Source organism: Leguminivora glycinivorella, chromosome 4, assembly GCF_023078275.1.
Source record: "Leguminivora glycinivorella isolate SPB_JAAS2020 chromosome 4, LegGlyc_1.1, whole genome shotgun sequence".
NCBI lineage: Eukaryota > Metazoa > Arthropoda > Insecta > Lepidoptera > Tortricidae > Leguminivora > Leguminivora glycinivorella.
In genome coordinates this window covers 28,468,066-28,488,841 of record NC_062974.1, presented here as the reverse complement: position 1 = coordinate 28,488,841, position 20,776 = coordinate 28,468,066, and the positions used below count along the sequence as shown (strand labels likewise).

At 37.7% G+C, this 20,776-nt stretch overlaps 4 protein-coding genes across 4 annotated transcripts; 3 read left to right on the top strand and 1 right to left on the bottom strand.

The window, feature by feature from the left end:
- The first annotated feature begins 9,492 nt into the window (after window positions 1–9,492).
- Window positions 9,493–11,634, top strand: LOC125225456. The gene is made up of 3 exons (XM_048129191.1): window positions 9,493–9,666; window positions 10,017–10,283; window positions 10,787–11,634. The coding sequence occupies exons 1-3, from the start codon at window positions 9,562–9,564 to the stop codon at window positions 10,898–10,900; spliced, it is 486 nt and encodes a 161-aa protein (XP_047985148.1). The 5' UTR covers window positions 9,493–9,561; the 3' UTR covers window positions 10,901–11,634.
- Window positions 11,635–12,401: 767 nt separating this feature from the next.
- Window positions 12,402–13,994, top strand: LOC125225850. Its single transcript, XM_048129721.1, has 2 exons — window positions 12,402–12,950; window positions 13,329–13,994. Exons 1-2 carry the CDS (start codon window positions 12,826–12,828, stop codon window positions 13,591–13,593), a joined length of 390 nt encoding a protein of 129 aa, XP_047985678.1. The 5' UTR covers window positions 12,402–12,825; the 3' UTR covers window positions 13,594–13,994.
- Window positions 13,995–15,965: 1,971 nt separating this feature from the next.
- LOC125225849 (pre-rRNA-processing protein esf2-like) lies at window positions 15,966–17,144 on the bottom strand. Its single transcript, XM_048129720.1, has 2 exons — window positions 16,810–17,144; window positions 15,966–16,677 (listed from the first exon to the last, which is right to left on the bottom strand). Exons 1-2 carry the CDS (start codon window positions 17,048–17,050, stop codon window positions 16,340–16,342), a joined length of 579 nt encoding a protein of 192 aa, XP_047985677.1. The 5' UTR covers window positions 17,051–17,144; the 3' UTR covers window positions 15,966–16,339.
- Window positions 17,145–18,811: 1,667 nt separating this feature from the next.
- Window positions 18,812–20,742, top strand: LOC125225480 (replication termination factor 2). The gene is made up of 4 exons (XM_048129224.1): window positions 18,812–19,013; window positions 19,134–19,313; window positions 19,526–19,732; window positions 19,902–20,742. Exons 1-4 carry the CDS (start codon window positions 18,945–18,947, stop codon window positions 20,415–20,417), a joined length of 972 nt encoding a protein of 323 aa, XP_047985181.1. The 5' UTR covers window positions 18,812–18,944; the 3' UTR covers window positions 20,418–20,742.
- Window positions 20,743–20,776: the final 34 nt, after the last annotated feature.

The following is a 20,776-nucleotide window of genomic DNA, read 5'->3' as shown; positions in this document are numbered from 1 at the left end:
AATTTACCTAGACTGTTTACACGAGTCGTTAGCATAATGACTACACCTAGAATAGTTGTAAGTTGTGACGTGTAGAGTTTCATCAGGGTTTCAGGAATTTCACATAAAATGATGAGATTCCAAAATGTTGCTGTAGCGTCCCTCAGTTGTACAAGCAGGTACGGGGCAAGTTAAAATACATAATTATGTCCAATAGTTTTTAAATCGTCTTCGGTTACCGCGATAGCTACTCATGAAATAAAACTATGGAAACGGATTAAATCGCGTATAATGAATTTAGAATTCATGCCAACGTTTCGAACACTTCACAGCATTCGTGGTGTCGGGATGAATTGTAAATTCATTATACCTACGCGATTTAATCCGTTTCCTTAGTTTTATTTCATGAGTTTTAAATCATTATTAATTAGTAAATGAGTTAGTATTGGTTTATTGCGTTCTATTAAAAACGAAACAATAGTTATTTGTTATACAAGGGGGCAAAGTTGTATTTTAACGCCGAGTGTGGAATTGAAAAACGAGCAAGTGAAAGGATTCTACAGTTGAACCACGAGCGAAGCGAGTGGTTCGAGAATAGAATCCTGAACTTGCGAGTTTTTTAACACACGAGAAGTAAAATACATTTGCATCCGAGTGTAACACAAAACTTTTCCCCTCACTATAGCGAGGAAACTACAACGCAAAAAATGCGTTTATCACTGCTTCCAGTAGTTCCACAGGTGGTAAATCATCTTTATTACTAGATTCACCTACTTTTATCAATTTTAAAGCAGTTAATTTGACTTTATTTAACGTCAAATTACTTTACCCACTAGTGGATAAAATGCGTTTTTACCCGCTGGTATTAAAGGACAAAACACGTGTTTCCGAGCTAGTGAGGGGAAAAATAAATTTTCCTATAAATTCTTTCAGTTACAATGTCACCTGCCTGTTTTTCTTGAATTAATAACCTAACCACAAAATTAAAATTTTGAAAAAACCCCCGACCGCGACATAGTAGACCGATTTTTATGAAACATGACTAAGAACACTCCCGACTAACTCAGCTTTCAGACAAAAAAAAAACAAAATCTAAATCGGTTCATCCGTTCGGGGGCTACGATGCCACAGACAGACACGTTAAACTTATAACACCCCGTCGTTTTTGCGTCGGTGGTTAAAAACCAGGAACCTCAATAATATAAATAACAATTCCAGAACAAATTCATAACCGGCTCCTTAGTGCTTTTACATATTATCCGATGCGATCGGATGTGGGACCGATTTCCTATATACTCGTATCATAGGCGCCATCTTTGACATTCATCCTACATCCGATATCGGATCGGATTATGTGGAAACGCTCTTACAATCAAAATGCCTCCCAGTGCTACCTACCGCATCTTCCATATTTCACAACCAGGTGACCAACGACACGCAATATCCACTCATAATGTTATCTACAAATACCCATAACTACTCTACCCCTATACATACATCCAATAAGAACAAGAAACTGAAAAATTCAACTTTAGTACTAACAACATAAGAGTGATATGTCAATGAAATTTGTTTGGACTTAAGTCGTTTTGGCATGAAAGGTGCGCGGGCGCAGGCGCAGGTCGCGCGTTGATGTCTTTTGTATGCAATCATGGCACTTGCGTTTTTTATGTAGTTGGGTGAGGAAAGTCTAATGTTTGTCTAGTAATTCCAATGAAGCTTTTTTGCTTGTGTTTAAAATAATAGTTATTTATTTTACAAGGGGGCAAACTAGTTGTTTAACCGCACGTGCCAATATTGATACCCGAGCAAGCGAAAGATTCCAATATACCGCGGGTGTAGCGAGTGGTTCAAAAAGTAGAATCTTGAGCGTTGCAAGGGTTTCAAGACACGAAGGTTAAACAAACTTTGCCACCGAGTGAAACACAGAATTTTTCACCACACCAACACGAACAAAATACTAACTATAATTGAGGTTAAAAATAGTATATGTTAATATTCTGAGAATAAATGCTATGCTGTATTAAAGTAAGTAATAAGGTACGAGTTACAAAGATTATTTTTTAGGGTTCCGTATTCAACTAGGAACCCTTATAGTCTCGCCATGTCTGTCCGTCCGTCCGTCCGCGAATTATCTCTGTGAATGTTAGCACTAGAAAGCTGAAATTTGGTACCAATATGTAATTATGTATATCAATCACGCCGACAAAGTGGTAAAATAAAAAGTGGATATTGGAATCTTTCGCTTGCTCGGGTATCAATATTGGCACGTGCGGTTAAACAACAACTTTGCCCCCTTGTAAAACATATAACTATTCCTTAGGATACCCCCCTACATGTAGTGGGGACTGTTTTTTTTTTCATTTCAACCCCAACGTGTGATATATTGTTGGATAGGTATTTAAAAATGAATATGGGTTTACTAGATTAGTTTTTTGATAAAATTCATATTTTTGGAAATAATCGCTCCTAAAGTAAAAAAAAAGTGAGTCGGCGCTTGGAGTGCAGCGTGCAGCGGGGCGGGCGAGCGTGCGTACAGCCTATGCAGCGACGACTCAGGACACTTGTATGAGCTTCAATTGTTTGACATGCACGCAGCACGCCCCGCCCCGCTGTGCGCACAATACGAGCGTGCACTAGGGCCGCACACACAATGAATACGCTTTTCTAGTTTTTCTACTCGTCAACTTTAATCTGTCAATGAGGAGCATGTCACTGTCATTCATATGTGAGAGATACATAGAACACAATTTTCATCTTCTCGCTCTCACGTATGAAATTCTTTATCTGTGCAATATGTGTGCAATGGACTAATAGGGTGGCGCCATCTGTCATAACAATTGAGTGTACCTCCTCATTAGGACACCACAGATTGCTATGTGCTGATTTTTCAGTGTTGGATAGTCTTCTAAGTGCGTTTTCACATTATCCGATCCGATATCTGATGTCGGACCGATGTCCCATACATAGCAGGCGCCATTTTGGATTTTGGAGAAATCCTTCCGACATCCGATATCGGATCGGATAATGTGAAAACGGACTTAGTCAACCATAATATTTCATTACAATTCACTTTAGTTAACTTCACTTAAGAGTCAAAGACTAATCCAATACTGAAAAGTCAGCACTTATATTTTAGTTTGTGGTGTCCTAATTAACAGATTAAAGTCGACGAGTAGAAAAATTATTAATTCGTCTTTTCCTTTGTATGTCTGTGTTCTGTGCCGATTTAATCTTAGGTGTAAACAAATTAAATGCCACTAATTTGATGCACCATTAAAACTCCTGATTATTCATTAATTTGTTTATTTTCTAGTCGATAGTAGCAGGCGATCGTCCTAAATAGGCGATGCAACTAATGCGAAATGATTATACAGTGTTTTATCGTGGTGGTTTGGTTACTTTTTTATTAATTTATTTTTTTCGTCAAACTGCACACAGTTGGCGAATTGTACGCTCAAACTTGTTCTACATAATTTGTTTATGATTAATTACACAATTATTTAATGAGTAGTTCATAGAAAATGCTAAGAAAACAAAGGTATAAAATGAAATAATGTTCAAAAGCTAAACAATGTCGCACAAAGCGGACATGCCCGCCCTTAGAGCAACTGCCTTCGCGGCATTAGGGCGGCTAATTTCACATTTCGCTGTCTAATCTAAATTAACTATTTGTGCCGTCTCCTAGCAACAGTCCCACTTTGTCGTTTTTAAGTGTATTTTGAACCAGGCCTTGTAATTAGATCTGTACAGATGGTTTAAGCAACATCTGAGATGGAACGACAGCGCCGCTTGTGGTTATATTATAGACCAATCGATCGACATCATTTACCACTTTTGTCACAAGTTTACAATATTGTATATTATGCTAATGCAATCAATAACAGAACCGTTTGTCATTTGTAATTTCGGTTATCATGTTATTAAATTGAATTACCAAACTGTTATTTATATTTATCGTTACTTTTCACGATGCAGTTACTGTCCGTAAATCCGTTTTCACATTATCCGATCCGATATCGATGTGGGAAGGATTTTAATGGATCCAAGATGGCGCCTGTAATGTATGGGATATCGGTCCAACATCCGATATCGGATCGGATAATGTGAAAACGCACTAAGGCAAATCAAATACCTATGATATTTTTAACAACGTTGGTTTGAGAGATCAGAACATGTATTCAGTCAACTTAGATCAAAATTGCCAAATTTCGTACAGTCGGATTCTTTTATTAAATGTTTTGGCATTGCCGCAAGCTCCATTGCTTAACATCAGGCGAGCAGCACGCTTGTTTGCCACCGTCGAACCGTCGTGATATTAACAAATCACATTTTAAGTTGATTTCCGTTCCGAATGTAGGTAATAACAATCGATTCCTCTACCTGCCTGCTCCGGCTTGTCAGTGGTCGCATCTTCTCACCCTTGTTTGAAAGGGAGTCACTTCTCGCATATTACCTAAATTCAACTCTAATACCTCAAAATTAAGTCTCGTATCCAGTGGTAATTGACCCTCAAAACTGTTTTATTTGTACAAAATATCCAGTCATCGGATTCGAGCGCTTTTAGGCACAGGGCACAGGTGCTTCGATAAAAAACGGAATAAAAAACCGGCCGATCTCGGCAATTAATGGTTGATATATAAAATGAGTCGCTTGCCTAAATTATACCATAAAGATTCTAAAGTCTTTTGTGTTGCCTTACCAAATTATCTTTGCAGGCGATGGAATGTAAAACCGAAGTTTTCCTATACAAATATGTATCGTTATTCTTAAAAGCAGCGGTAAGAGTATAATGGTAATTTGGGAGAAGGTATGAAAAAGTTTTAGATTTTATCGCTGGTGTGAGATATCGTTTAGTGAATGGCTTAGACATGACTGATTATGAGTGAATCATGATTTTAAAACAACAGCCGAGTCACCGCGGGTTTTGTGGGGTCATAAAGCTGAGGTTCAGGGTCACTGATTTACCTCAGGGTACGATTATCCAGAGTGCATAATACAAATTGGTATTTCGTAATATGCGCTACATTTAAAATGGGTTCGAGTGTAGTTTACTAAATATGTAGGGGGTGGCTGGGAGACTTGAACCAGCACATTGATTAAAGTATCAAAATGAAAATATTTATTTATTATCATGCACGTGTCATGTCCAAGTAGGCATCTTTAGGTCATATTGCATGGATTGCTGATAAAATCAATAATTTCATTTTGGCATGCTATGAATGAAATGGTTCAAGTCTCCCGACGGTTTAAGTCTCCCGGACTCCCCCTACCTATAATGGACCATGCCTATGCATATGCCTTCCTATTCTGAAGGGATAGGATGATCTATACTTGTAGATTACTTATTAAGATTTTTAATCTTACTCCTTAAGCATTTTTTATTTCAGCATTTTACTGTTTTTTTTTTGTAGTACTAGAATTTTCCGCATTGCAAAGAATAAATAATTACTACAAATAATTACTACCATAAAAAGTACATAAATGCAAGACTCATTTCATTGCCTTTTTTTTATTATAAATGGGCTTACTCTTGGCCACAGACTAGCCAAAGGCAAAGACGTGGCCCACGATGGAGTGAGCTCGCCCAGAAGATGCCTGTTCACTCTTGATGTGAAGGTTGCCGATTTACAATAAAACCTAAAGAATCCTACCCATTTCAAAACAACATCGTGAATAACTTAAACATTAATATAAAATAGAAAATATTTATCCACCACGTAATTACAAAAATAATTTGGCATGCAACGGTTCCGAGCACAGACTCAAAAATGTTATATTACTTTATTTGCGAGCGAGTAATATGAAAATATTTTACCTTACATATTTCAAGTATGTTTGAGAGAGCTATTAAAATATGCCATTATCATATTAAATTTGTGTAGCTCGGCTGAAATGATAAATGATAAGACGAGTAAGACTCTTCGCGTCGTCGAGTACGGCTACAGTAAAGCTTGTAGGTTCTCGTAAGTACTTGCTAGATATTAGACAGTTTGTGGGCTTTATTAATAATTACTATCGGAGATTTCAGAGGGCTTAACATTTTAAAATTTAAAGTCAATTCCCACATATAATAGGCTTGTACCAATTAATGCTTATGTAATTACAACTAGGGAACAAATCAAATTATTTTATTGAATATTTTTTGATTTGTTCTTTTCCAAGTAGTCACACTACTTATATTACTTACTTACTTACTACTTAGGTAAGTGACCTTTTTACCGACGCAATTTTTTACCGCAATTTTTGGATGTCTGTCTCACTACTCTCATTGTAGCTCTTAAACAAGTAATAGAATTTCGATCGTGTTTCCTTTTTCGAAGCAAGTAAGTAGATATTCTAGCAGGTTTATCAAAATTGATAAATTGTCTTGGAGGATTTTATACAATTATAGTGATTAAAAAAGGTCGTGGAGTCGTGGAATAAATACGTACGACGTTGACCTACGCCACGGACACCCTACGGATCTTGCGCACAAAAGGCCTACCGCGAACACCGATATTCATAAAATTACGGGAATCTTTCTCTTTTACTCCCAATAAGGTTTAACAATAACAGCAAATTATGAAAATTGAGGCAATTTGCAAACTTCGATCTTCGCGTCAGGCCTACGATATACATGCTCAACTGGCATACTTATATGCTAGTCCATTTGCCAGTAATTACAATGTGCGAGCTAGAGGCATGTGCATCGCAAGCATTACGAGCAATAGGAATCGAAAAATAAGGAACATCAAATAAGTACCCACCTACCTCCTCTGTAAGAGTAGTGATGCGCGTAATGGGTGATTACGGTGCGGTTCGGAGCTCGAGCGCTGATAATGCGAGGCGGAGGCTGCGCGCAGGGCGCAGGCGCGATCCGGCCCAACACCACACTCATTTTATTTTAGTATTTTATTTATTGGTCTCGATTGTGATCCTTAATCAGTATAGGACCCTGAGTCAGAGAGAACATATACCTAGTTGTAAATACTAACCTGGCCTGGCTCTATTCAATAAAACACGAGGGTATTTCGAAAACCCGACGTACTCCTCAAAAACCGTAGATAGAGGCTGATTGATAATAACAGGCATGAAAAGTATCAACCGAATCAAGTTTTTTACTTTTACACAGGTACATACGGTTTAAAACGTATAGCCATTTACTTACATGCGTCACGCAAATCCAAATTCACGAGTCACCCATGCAGTTAAGTAGGTAGCTGTGCACAATTACCACAACACAGACACAGCACGGCCAATACACTAAAATAAATCAAGAGTCTAAAAACTCGCTTTTCGTTTTTAAAATGTTTTCAATTAGCCAGTTTTTACTCATTACTTAATAGAAAAAAAATCCCGGGCCCCATTCGGGCCCTATATCCGTAATTTCGCCGCAAATTGTTATTTTTGTCTGACACTGACATATGACATATCTGACAAAAATAAATGTAAATCCAAAACAGCCAGCAGGTTATATCTAAATTAAAGGTTTACTAGGTACAGTCAACCAATTGGAACCCTAGGCCACTAGCTTAGTCGTAGCTCCCCACTATTTTTTTTAAGGCAAATTTATGTACATAACTAATATAGACGGTCAACCAAATCATGTCACTAAAAAGTCACGAAGTTATCTACCTCTAATTTCTATGTAAATTAAATCCCTACATTTTCAATATGAAAATGAAAATGAAATGAAAATGAAATATTTATTTTTCAAGTAGGCATATTACAATGCGCATATGAACGTCAAATAAAGCTATATAATATTTATTTAAGTGTTATGATTCGTCGATAATTGAGTCGCAGACAATTGGGCTTCATGTAGACAATTTGCTGCTGAGAACGATATTTTTCAAATTTGTCACCATTGAAAACAAATTATACCTACATACATAACAGGGTTCTTTAGCAAGAACCAGATTGAAGTAAAAGAATCAGCCGCTGCTGGCGTGCTACGAGTTCCCAAGTTATTTAATCGGCGCAGGTCCGAGCCGAGCCCACATTGTTCGCTAAGTACGACAAGCCGCTTCTTAAACTTCATTAAGTCGGTTAAAGCTTGTTCTTGTTTCAAGGAGTTTCCTTCAATCGTAGGAAGGATGTTCTTCGGCATTTCTCTTAACCTACTAAAGGCTGAACGGGCTGTACTTGTTTTCATTGGGTATTACGTGACTTCCCTGACAAATTGCCAGTAAGTATACTTAGGTACATATATTATTTCGAGCTAAGTTTGCATAAATTCACGAAATAAAAGTTTCTAGAAGCAGAAAACATTAGGTACCCAAATCCATCGAACTATTTCAGAAATACCTAGAAAACTCGATATGCCCCGTGAGCCGGATCGCACCTCGATCAGACAGAAGAAAGCACGGCGATGATAGCGGCCGGCCCGACCGGTTCGGCGGTTCCCGCGTCGTCCCACAACGGCGTATGTGCCGCAAGCAGCGCAAGGGAATACTACTATGAGCCATTTTTCTATTACATACATACTACATGCACATAAATAAACTCACGCTGGTATTCCGAAATGGGCTACCCCATTGCATTGGGCAGAGCACTTGAAGCTCACTTTTCAGGGCCACTATAACTCTCATACGCGACAGCGGACTTCTTTTTCTATGTATATGTAAGTATGTAGTATTTTAGACTTGGTAATAAAGGAATAGGTGCATAATTACCTATAATAGAATCGCACACAAAGCACATAGTTATTAAAAATCATCATCATCATTCAAATATGCAAAATAATTACCTGCCAGAAACTTGTAACAATATCAGGTGCGAAGGGTAACCCGGATGTTATTTGAGACTCTCGGCTACACTAGGCAAATCCAGCCGGTTACCTCTTCGCTTCACCGTGAGTGACCAAGCCACGCTTACTAGCCTCATATAATCATCAAGAGGCAGTCAAGAGGCAAACAATCCGCGGGGAATGGGGGTGCAGCTCTGCCCACCTCATCTTAACCCCTTTGATTAGCTTAGGTGAGCTTAAATTATTAAAAACAAATCATTTTGTAAGTTTATTTCTATTACAAGTACCTAATGCGGTTCACTCCGTAATAAGGGCCCAGTTAGACGGTACGAGAACTCGCATAGGTACGAGTTTTATTACATTGCGGTATTTGATGGCTGTGCAAAATTGTATGTAACCTCAACAGCCCGCAATGTAATAAACTGAAATCGCATGCGAGTTCGCACACCGTCTAAAGTAACGGTCGTAACGTAACAACTGATTTCCAGTTGAAGACACTGCCAACTCCATCTAGTGAGGACTTGTTGAGAGTTGAGAGCAGTTTTAGTGCTGCCACCTACTTTTGTTATTATTTTTCTTAACAAAATTATTGAGTCAAATAAAATTGTAAAACGTGTGATGGACAATTTAAGAAAGTTATATAAATATCCACGGAAGTATAACTAAAGCATAAATATCTTTCGAGTTTCTTTCGGACCAATGTTGCCAAATGAAAAAATAAATACATGCGCTACAAATCATTAATAGGGTTAAGTATATCTATTCTATGGTAGCTGAGCCAGTTGTCAAAAAATGACTTTCTGACGTGATTCGCCGAACATAAAATTACTTGGTTTATTTTTTTTAATAACATGGGAGGCTCGCAAAGCACAAGAAAACTGAGCGTGGATAACGAAAATGCTATTCAAGTTTCCCAAGACGCGTTAGAAAGGATACAGGCTCAACTGGCCGCGAATGTATGAGTCCGATTTTGAATTACATAATTTACATCAATGTCGCCTAGATAAAACAAACTGTGCCAAGTGTTTTGTTTACCAAACCGCTAAAAACTTACTTAACTGCCTTTCGTTTTATTTGTTATAATTAATAGATCAATAAGTGCGATTGTGTGGTGTGAAGTTTCTCTATGGATAACCTTGGAAATCTAGGTTATTTTTCAGCTTAGACAACCGAATCAAACTAGTGAATAGCCAGTTTTAAGCAGTAGTTAAACATTTTAAACCGTGGCCACATAGATTTTTAAGCTTGTGAAAAACGAACAGCCCATACTATTTAACTTTTTAAAATATGTCAATGACTATTGCAGCAAGCAGCTCAGCCAGCAGCGCCTGTGGCACCTCAGTTCGTCCCGCCTCAGTACTACGAGTCGCGAAGGCAGCAGCAAGACAACGCGTCAGAGGAGGCCTACTGGGCTCGGAGGATCGAGGGACTAAAGCGAGCACACGAGAAAATCAATAGCGGGATGCAGATTGAATATCAAAAAACTCTGAAAGAGGCCAGTGATTTGTTTGAGTTAGCGCAGAAGGATAAAATAGCTAATAAGCTACCACCATGTCAAGAGGAAAAAGCAAAGGTACAATCACTTATTATTATGCTCTTGCATATTTAAACTATATTAACTGTGTACTTAATTTTGTAGTGCTTTTACTGGATAGACATGAAATTATATTAAGTTTTGAAACATTATTTTCAAATGAATGAATATGGCAATATCCCTTTGATCCACAATATTATTAATTATAAATTAATAATTATGAATTAACATGGTTGTGGCATTTTGTAACTTCTGTATTCAACACTCTTTTGATGTTTCTTTACATTCACAATTCTGTTTATTATTATAATATTTTTTGTATGCCCTATTGCCTGCCATATTTAAGTTTATTTATTTATTTAAACCTTTGGGAAACAAACAGGCAAATACAACACATATAGTAAAATCGCAATACACATACATAAGCCACACAGTCTCCACTAATAAATGAATGAATACATGTATGTCAGTATCTTTATAATGTTTCTCCGTCCGTTCTTTTAACAGACAAATTAACTAACATGTACAATCTACAATTTCAGGTCCTGCAATGCTACAGCACAAACCCCGACAAGTCCCTGCTGTGTGCAGTGCTAGTAAACGACTTCAATGAGTGCGTCTGCAAGAGCAGAGTGGCCGCTGTCTCGGCATCTTGAGCTAACACACTAAAATACTTCCTACTGAACATCCGTCAAATCTAATACTGTGAATTTGTTATGCTTTGTCTTTGCAAAGTGTACAACATATTTTATTCCTCTTGTGTCTGTGATGGTTGATTACATGTCAGAAAGCATCTGAGTGGAGTATTTTCTTGGTCAGACTTACAGAATTATTTGTAAAATCCTTCATATCAAACAAGTTGTTCCTACTGTTTTGTGTGAAGCTATGATCTCAAAGTCCATTACCATCTTTGAAAAAACTGAAATTTATACTGTTCAACATTTGGCTTCTCTATGAATAATGTGGCAATGGTTTATTGTAGATTTGAACATCAGACTACAAAAGCTAAGCCAAAGGTGTCAAACTATATTTTTTTATGAATCACACATACCAATTTCTTTTAAATATAATTTTCCAATAGATGTTACCGATGATGCCTTGTTGAGTGAGAATTATGTGATATTTTCAAAATAACAGGAAGTGTTAAATGAAAGAAAGCTTGTTTTTGGCATTTCAAATATTTGAATACTGCAAATTTATCCTTAATTGTATAGTATTAGAATCTAATATCCCATATTTGACAGATGTTCAGTGGAAAATATCAACATAGAAAAGTCCTAACCGGAAAAGTTATCAAATGTATGTAAAGTGAACACTGCAAGGGAAGGTTGGGAAGTAGTTTTAATAATTTAAATGATACTGCTGTATGAATAAACTGTTAATTTAATTACGACCTTTATTTCTAAATTTCAAAGAAATTTTGCTGTCCAATAAAATTGATGAAACTAAATATTTCATATGACTCTAAAATTACTCGTAAAGCCATATTTAAATTGGTGTTCTGGCAGGCAAGTATGGTCGCGCGATAAATGATGAAACATAAGGGCGTCCCTATCAAACTTACAAATAGTGTGACAGGGATGGCCTGATGTTTCATCATTTATCGCACGACCATGCATGCTTGACTGCCTGATCGTTTTCTTTTCTGCTAATTCTCTTCTCATTTACTATTGGAGCAAGTACTTCCATAAACTGAATAGTCTATGCATTTTAACTACAAATTTTACTTTGAAAATCCTGTATATTATTCTCTTTGACTGAACGAACGGTTGCTCGCGCAGAATCGTTCACACAAAATGAAAATATATCTGTAAAGATTTTTGCCCTACCATGTACAGGGACCAACCAAATACATCTGCATACTGCATAGCAGTACCAAATTTATTCCGCAAACAAGTGCCTAAGTGAGTAATTCTGCCGCTCTGTTTACACTGTGTCAATACCTACCCATGACGATTTATGAGGTGGGTTCCCTCTATTTGGCATAAGTACCTTCCTTTATTCGTTTTATTTATTAAGTTAGGTTGTTTATAATATGAGTCTAAAAAGAAAATTACTTACAAAACAATATAAACACATTATAAAAAATCTAACCTAGGGTGCCGCCAGCAGCGGGGCAGGGCCCAAGCTGCCGGTGGTTAGGGCTGCAGAGAGAGGAACCGTCGGACTATCCGCGCCGTGTCCAAGATCACCGCCTTCTGCATCTGGCCCTTGATCCAGCCACCTAGCGAGAGTCTCTTAAGATGTTGGTCAAGACTGTTCGCTAAAACGACTATGGGACTAATGGTCGTCGAATCAACATATACATGGCGGTTATCTCGAGAGCCAAGTCTAGTTAAGTACCTTTATTATTATGAGGTACCTACAGACCGTGAACAACCAGAGGCCAAAGAGTACTATACGACAAGGCAGACAATAGGATTTTTGTCACCACAAAGGAAAGTAATAGAACCTTAACCTCATTTCCCAACCTGTGTCAAAAACGATCAAACAACCCCTAGCAACAGTCACCCCTATAGACTACCCTTCAAACACCTGTAAATAAACACTACGTAAAGATTTCCTCTAGAACACATTAAAGATGCAGAACCAACCACCGGCGGCCGAGCCGAAGAAGCGGCGGGTGCCGCTGTACCCGGGGTTTCCGGAGCTGGCGCGCTCCGACGTCAGCATCCACCCGAGTTACACCAAACTGGCGCTGGCTTAGTAAGTCTTTCTAGATAACAGAGTTGCACTAAAACTTGAGCAGTTTCATGTGCTTTGCCTACCCCGTTTGAGAATACAGGCGTCAGTTTATGTTTGTAATGTAACTTCAAATATCATTGCTGCATGCTATAAGATGAAGGATTCCCTATATTATTACTGCCAGCTCAAACATCAAGAATAAGTTTACTTAAATCCTTTAGTAACGCACTCATAACACAACTAAAGCTGCAAGCATAGACTTCTTGTTAGCTAGCTAGGGTCATGAGAGTATGTTCGGAAAAAGAAATAGGCATCGTGGAACGCTTGGAGCCCTAAACAATCTGCGATTCTTCTCTTCCCACATATAGACTATAAGCAAGCCTTTCAACCCTCTTCCAGCCGCGTAGTGTGCCGCCACCGCTACCACTGGTCGAAGGTGGCGCAGCGGCGGCAGTTCATGAAGGAGCTGCACAGCTTCGAGCGGCTGCAGCCGCTGGCGCTGGGCGGCGTGCGCGTGCACCGCGAGTTCTCGCAGGGCATCCTGTCGCACGTCATCCCGCCGCGCCGCTACATACAGAAGCTCACCCCGGACCCGCTCAACAGCAAGCAGAGGATGCGGGTCGAGGAGATTATCAGTGGACGGGTTGATTTCACCCAGAAATAAAGTGATATCACACGGGTATACTCTTGGGTCGACACGTTCGTTTTTCGTCATGTTCCTAAATTTGTCCGATTCTGCTTTCGTCTGTCATTCTTTATTCGTCACGATCGTCGATGGTCTTTCTCAACTATGGTCAATTTCGTTGCTCATCTTTATCTTAATACGTCTCGTTCTTCACTCGTCATAATCTTCTTTCGGCATGTTCGCTGTTAAATCTATGTTTTTCGTGTTTTTTGGCAGTCTTAGGTCGGTACCAACTTAGAATATGACCAAATACGAAATGACGAAAAACGATTGAGTCGCAATAAGAGAAAGGCCAATAACTCATTGTGGTCAAAGACAATAATGACTGCAGACTAAGTTGACGAATGAAGAATGGCTGATGAAAGCAGAATCGGACAAATTTAGGAACATGGAGGACAACATCATCAATTTACGACTCTAACAGATAACGAACAAAGTACAAGTAAATACCAATATAAATTACAAAACTTAGACTCAACAATATACCTATACCCGACAAGTCCAGCTGAGGTTGCAAGAGTAATCATGACATTAAAAAACTCCAAAGCAGCTGGTTATGATGAACTACCTACATCAATTATAAAAGAAAATATTTCAGTGTTTGCTTTTGTACTAAGCCACATAATAAATGTGTCTATGGCAGAAGGCGTATTTCCTGACAAACTTAAGTTCACGATTATAAAACCTTTACTGAAAAAAGGTGATAAAACAGACCCTTTAAATTATAGACCCATAGCGCTCATACCAGTCTTATCGAAAATCTTCGAAAAACTTTACATAATAGAATGTCCAATTTTCTTGAAAAGCATAATCTTCTGTCCGGAGATCAATTTGGTTTTCGTAAAAATAAATCGACAACCTTAGCTGTAATGGATCTAATAAAAAATATTTTGACTTGTAGAAATAATAGCACATCAGTTACTGGCATTTTTATGGACATGTCAAAGGCTTTTGACAGAGTAAATCATAGCATACTATTAACGAAACTATACCACTATGGTATTAGAGGGAACTGCCACGATTGGATACGAACTTATCTAAACCAACGTGTACAATGTACGGAGATACAGAAATATGACGATACCACAAAAACGTTAATAAAGTATCGATCCGATTGCGTTAATGCTACGACTGGCGTTCCACAGGGCAGCGTCCTTGGACCATTGCTTTTTCTCGTGTATATCAACGACTTGCCCTCTATTACCAAACACAAGATGACGCTTTTTGCTGACGACTGTTCCATAGTAGTACAAAAGAAAGATACCCAAAATTATGAATCGGAAATCAACCAAGTCTTTAAAAAGGTAAATATGTGGTTAGTTAATAATAAATTGAAAGTTAATCTCCTTAAAACTAAATTCATGGAATTTTATGCACCACAAGGGAAACCAACGAACGTAAAAATAAACTTTAATGGTGTTTCGATTGAATGTGTGTCGTCAATTCGCTTCCTAGGTATTATTTTAGATTGCCATACTAACTGGAAAGACCACACGGAAATGCTAATTGATAAACTGAACAGGTTTATATTTGCCCTGCGGAGGATCTCACAGCTTTCTTCACAAAAGTCTGCACTCTTAGCATTTAATGGGCATGTAATGTCCAATTTACGTTACGGGTTAATACTTTGGGGCAATTGTAGTAATATGAAAAAAGTATTTCTACTACAAAAAAAATGTATACGGGCTATATGTGGTGTGCATCAAACAGAACCCTGCAGACCTCTTTTCCATAAGTTAAAAGTGATGACACTGCCCTCACTATACATTTATGAGATAAGTTTATTTGTTAAATATAATATAAGTTTATTTAGAAATAAGGCATCCACTACAATATATCAGTCTCGAAACGGCTCAGACTTATGCTATCCTTACCACTCGAAGACAGCATTCTTTTCAAATAATGTTTTGTGTATGTCTATAAAAATATTTAATAAATTGCCAGTAGAAATAAGGAACTCTGACATGCCTGAATTTAAATATAAATTAGCTCAATATTGTTTAGATAAGTGTTTTTATAAAATTAACGAATATTTCCTATGACTTATAAATTAATTAATAATAATAAATTATATGAATGTAATAATGTGTCTTGTAAATTATAGGAATTAATATTAATAAAAATCTTTGTTGTGATGCAAAGTTAGCTCATAGCCTCATACTAGTATTAGGTATTAGTACATAACATTTACATGTACACACTTAGTTAAGTATCCCTAGCTAATAAGAAAAATTTGCATGCTTCTTTAAGTAAAATGTAAGCACTTAATATTACTGTCCAACTATGTAAATCACTACATTTTGCAAATAAATAATCTTTATCTTTATCTTTATCTTTATCTTTATCATGACGAAAAACGAACGAGTCAACCCAAGAGTATACCATCACACACTATTTTAACTATGTGGTGACTACTATGTTGTTTAGGTTTAATAGTTGTCTAGTCTAGCAAATAACAACCAAATAGCAAATGATCTTTCCATACAGTCATTAGATGTGAAGTAGTATTTATCCTAATCAACAAAATAAATGGATCAACTGATATTTTTGTTTCTTACTTTTGTTATTTTAGAATTTGAAAACTTAAAATCCACTGGTACATGAGGTTTCAATATTAAAGGTATTAACACAGGACAGGTATTGGACAGTGACAAGATATGAAAACAGATCAAAATCTGAAATAAAAACCAATTATTCACTTTTATATTTATTTAAAACCTTAAACCTAATCCTCCTGAACAGCTTTCTTCTTCTTCAACCGTTTGCTCTTCTCCACATTGGTCTGCAAGTAATGAGCCTCCTTCTTGGCCTGCGAGATCTCCGCCCGCAGTCTCTGCTTCATCGCAGCCTTCTCGTATGCCAACCTCTCGCTCAAGTGGATCCACTTGAACCGTGGGATGTATTTGATGTTCCAGATCATGTCATAGTAGCGGGACTTTTTCCTCGTGCCTATTTTAGTGTTGTTCAGTCTAAGTGCTACCTCTTTTGCTACTTTCTTCTTCTGGAATTCTACCCAGCCTTCGGTGAACTGTTTTGGGACGCGTTTGCGCTTTTCTCCAGGTTCTGAAACGAAATGTAGGTTAATATTTATATTTTAGTCATTTTATGATAATATTGTTTTTAAACCCTCCTTTAAAAATCCTTAAACAGGATTAGTATGTCTCGAAAAAATAAACATAACCTCTAAACACTTACTGGCACTTGACTGCAGGTAAATTCGTCCAACTTCACCATATTGACTAAATATTTCTCTTATTTTAGCAACATTCATATAGGGAGGGATAGTAGATAGGAATATTATTCCACGTTTTCTGGTTTTCTTCTTGTTGATCAACTTTCCAGACTTTGATACTGAGTTGCCTTCTACGCTGTCTTGAGTAGTGGATTCCGCATCAGAACCGTTCTCTGGGACACGGTCCATTTCTACGTCTGGCATTATCAAACACAATAAATAAGTCTACTAGTTTGTACTTAACATTTGGGTTACAATTTTGCGAAAAATTACATTCAATTTGATTGTAAAATTTGTAAAGTATGCTAATGTACACACACGTGAATTTGACGGCTCAATTTTGACGTTTGTCACTGTTCAAGTTCACAATCTCTTAACACAGCGACTAAAGAATGGTGCCGAACATACTGAAAGTTATGGGTTCCGTAGATAAATTGTAAAAATCGGAACTTTTCAAGCACAACACTAAGTTTAAAATAAAAAAAGTTGGTTGTCTGTAAAGTCAGTTTACGGACGGTAGTTTGACGTGATAACGTCAAACATTACAGTAGTATAGACAGGGGCGGCTCACTCCGCGATTCTATCGCCGCGCTACAAAGTACATGCTGGCGACCGCGAGTTCGCGGCCTAATAATGAGTGGCGCGCGGTGCGTTTTCACGGAACTCACGTTCCCACTTTCTATTGCTACTTTACGTCGCGAGTTTTTTAAAGCTTCTTTTAAAATGAATGGCTTATAATGCTTAGTTAAATAAATATCATGAATAAAATAGGACAATATTACACAGATCTACTATTGCTTAAGTCACACGGAAAAGTTCAATAAGGCTTGTGATGTTGGGATTTCAACAATAATATATAAATACTGTACATGTATATACCTAGAAAGTACCCAAGACTTGAATATAATAGCATTTTATCTGAGTATTAAATCGTTTTAATTCATAGGCATCCCTATCGTCCGACGCTGCGCACGTGCGGCTCGTTTCTTTGTTAGAATTTTGTAGGCATTCAAAAGGCGGCATTTCGTGAACATCAAAGCAGTGGGCCTTCTGTACTTGTACTATTATATATTCTGAGGTATAGATTAATCTATGAGATATTCAAATGCAAGAATTACTTATCTATATTGCCGCAATTGTATTGAACACACATGAAAATCACAATAACATTTCACTTCACTTTATAAACATTTGAGTTCACGTGTATCTTTTATGCTAGGCTAGGCGCGATGACTGCGGCCGGTGTGATTAATACGTTAGGCCGTTTTCACATTAAATTTATCCGATCCGATATCGGATGTTGGAAGGGTTTCAATAGAAAAAATCCAAGATGGCGCCTGTAATGTATGGGATATCGGTCCGACATCCGATATCGGATTGGATAATGTGAAAACGCACTTAGGGTCGCCGCGCCGGTCGGTCGGACCAATGAAATAAAATGCAAAAATATTATATGAATTTTATGATTTACTTTTATAAAATGGTCATTTACTTTTTTACCTTCCCTAGACTTTAGGCAGGTAGGTATAAAATACATATACGTACTTTGTAGTGTAGTCACATAAATGCAAGCTCTGTCTACCCCGCAGGGGATATAGACGTGATTATATGTATGTATGTTTTCACTAATATCCACCATTACCAATATTATAAAACAGAAACAAAAAAGATCACTAGTACTAATAAATTACTACGTATTACGTAATACTCAGAAAAGCAGTACGTGCCGCGCGACTATACAGGCGGGCGTTTCGCGGCCCTCTCCTCTGCCACTTGTTACGCCGGCGGAACGGCAAGCGTGTGCCTGAAAATGGTCCATACACAAACCACCTTTCGTGCCGCGCTCTCGCTTGCTGGCCTTGGGGAACGGGACAATGACGTCATCTTTTTCGTGCATGCAGCCCGTAGTAACGAGTTATTAGACGTTATCACGTCAAAAACAATAATCTATGGTTTGGTTTGGCATGTGTCATAACTGTCGTGTATTGTTGTGTTGTTGCACTACGTATTTTATGAAATTAAGTTCATTATTCACTTCTCTAAGTAGTATAAGTGCTTCTTGCATTACACTTAATACTGATATATCAATAACTACACAATGGGTTGTGATGGCGGTACCATTCCTCGGCGAGATGAACTCGTTCGTATGAAAAAGAAACCAGAGCAAGTACGTATTTATTTATCTCATTTCCTAATTAATTTGCTTAAAAAAATGAAAACAACATAATTACCATGTGTATTTCTTCCCTAGTTGTTCTAACATACTAACCTAAAACTGATATTTTAGAAAGACAAAGATGCGGAACGCTCGTTCAAGTGGCGCAACTGTGCGCTGTCCCAGCAGCCCCTGCAGGAGCCCGTGGTGGCTTGCGGGCTCGGCCGCCTCTACAGCAAGAGCTCCGTGCTCGAAGCCTTGCTCGACAAGGAAACTAAGCCTGAATCTATCAGCCATATTAAAAACATGAAGGTAAGAATACAGTGAAAATTCACTGACAGAATTATTCACATACTTTATGTAAGATAGTATCTACGTACTTAACATCTGGCTAGTCTAAGTAGAAAATTTCTGGGTAAATATTTTTTCACTTAGTCAATAGCAACTCGGGCTAAAAGTATTAAAACAAAGATTGTCAAGTTTATTGGCTTATTTAAGACTTACAAAAATCTTGTGTATCCCAGGACATCAAAGACTTGAAACTAGTGAAGAACCCTGCCTACGTGGCCACTGAGCACACAGATGGAGCTGTAGGAGACAGCTCTCCATACATCTGCCCCATCAGCGGGATCGAGATGTCTGGCAAGTTCCGGTTCGTCTTCCTCTGGAGCTGTGGCTGTGTGCTCGCCGAGAGGGCGCTCAAGGAGGTCAAGCAACACCTCTGCCACATGGTAAATGTAGATTGAATATTAATTATTACATTCTGAATATAAATAAGCAAAATTTAGTGATAACAATATGGAATTCATTTGCCATTAAAGATTTTTCTTTTATCTATTTATATGAAAAACTGCATCAATCAATCAATAAAATCAACGACATTTATCATCTCATCCACAGTGCCAGGCACCCTTCACTGACAATGACGTCATCATTCTCAATGGAACAGAAGAAGACATTGAACTACTCAAAACTAAAATGGCCACCCGAGTCGCTAACAGGAAAACCAAGAAATCCAAAGCAGACAAACACATCAAAACAGAAGCCACAAGTTCTTGCACAGTTACCTCAGATGCCTCCTCTACCTCAACCTCAACTGAAATCAAAACTGAGGTCAAGGAAGAACCAGAAGCAGGATCCAGTCAGGCTGTCAAAAAAGAAATTGAGACCATACCTCTTTCTCTACCTAAGTATAACCCTAACAAAGTGCCTAGAGGTCATTTAGGGTCACAAAAGCGAGCCTTTGGCTCAAATGATCTGGTACAAGACCCATCATATAAGAAAACAAAGAAGGATTACAGCATAGCCAAGGATCCTCAGAGCTCAGAGGTGTACAAGTCTCTCTTCACGTCACATACGAGTGATCAGAATCAGCAGAGGGCCCACTGGGTTACTTATAACCCATTCTACAATTAACCTGAATTTACACCTGCATGTTTTGAAACAAAGGTTATATTGCAAGAAAGAGATGCAGATATTTTTTACTCACTGTTACCCATAGATGTAAATTCAGCTTTAGTCTTGTTTAGGCAACAATTCGGATGCAGCATAATAGAACATAATATATAGTTGACTAAATTAAGATTACCTAATTTTTCACTGTTTCCAATTTACATTTGCTGAATCATGTGACTGCCAGCCAGCCAGTTTATAGAATTAATTGAATGTTTTAGAAATGAATGCCTATTCTGTTATGATTAAGGAATATTGCTAATTTAATTAAAGAAAAGAATGAAATAATTGTTTTATTTTATTGAAATTAAGTATAATACACG

Bases quoted from the DNA above. Each gene is read 5' to 3' on its own strand.
- LOC125225850 (XM_048129721.1), top strand. From the start codon at position 12,826: ATGCAGAACCAACCACCGGCGGCCGAGCCGAAGAAGCGGCGGGTGCCG. The intron at 12,951-13,328 runs GTAAGTCTTTCT...ACCCTCTTCCAG, and splicing joins ACCAAACTGGCGCTGGCTTA to CCGCGTAGTGTGCCGCCACC.
- LOC125225480 (XM_048129224.1), top strand. From the start codon at position 18,945: ATGGGTTGTGATGGCGGTACCATTCCTCGGCGAGATGAACTCGTTCGT. The intron at 19,014-19,133 runs GTACGTATTTAT...CTGATATTTTAG, and splicing joins TGAAAAAGAAACCAGAGCAA to AAAGACAAAGATGCGGAACG. The intron at 19,733-19,901 runs GTAAATGTAGAT...TCTCATCCACAG, and splicing joins AGCAACACCTCTGCCACATG to TGCCAGGCACCCTTCACTGA.
- LOC125225849 (XM_048129720.1), bottom strand. From the start codon at position 17,050: ATGCCAGACGTAGAAATGGACCGTGTCCCAGAGAACGGTTCTGATGCG. The intron at 16,678-16,809 runs GTAAGTGTTTAG...ATTTCGTTTCAG, and splicing joins TTACCTGCAGTCAAGTGCCA to AACCTGGAGAAAAGCGCAAA.
- LOC125225456 (XM_048129191.1), top strand. From the start codon at position 9,562: ATGGGAGGCTCGCAAAGCACAAGAAAACTGAGCGTGGATAACGAAAAT. The intron at 9,667-10,016 runs GTATGAGTCCGA...TGACTATTGCAG, and splicing joins AGGCTCAACTGGCCGCGAAT to CAAGCAGCTCAGCCAGCAGC. The intron at 10,284-10,786 runs GTACAATCACTT...CTACAATTTCAG, and splicing joins GTCAAGAGGAAAAAGCAAAG to GTCCTGCAATGCTACAGCAC.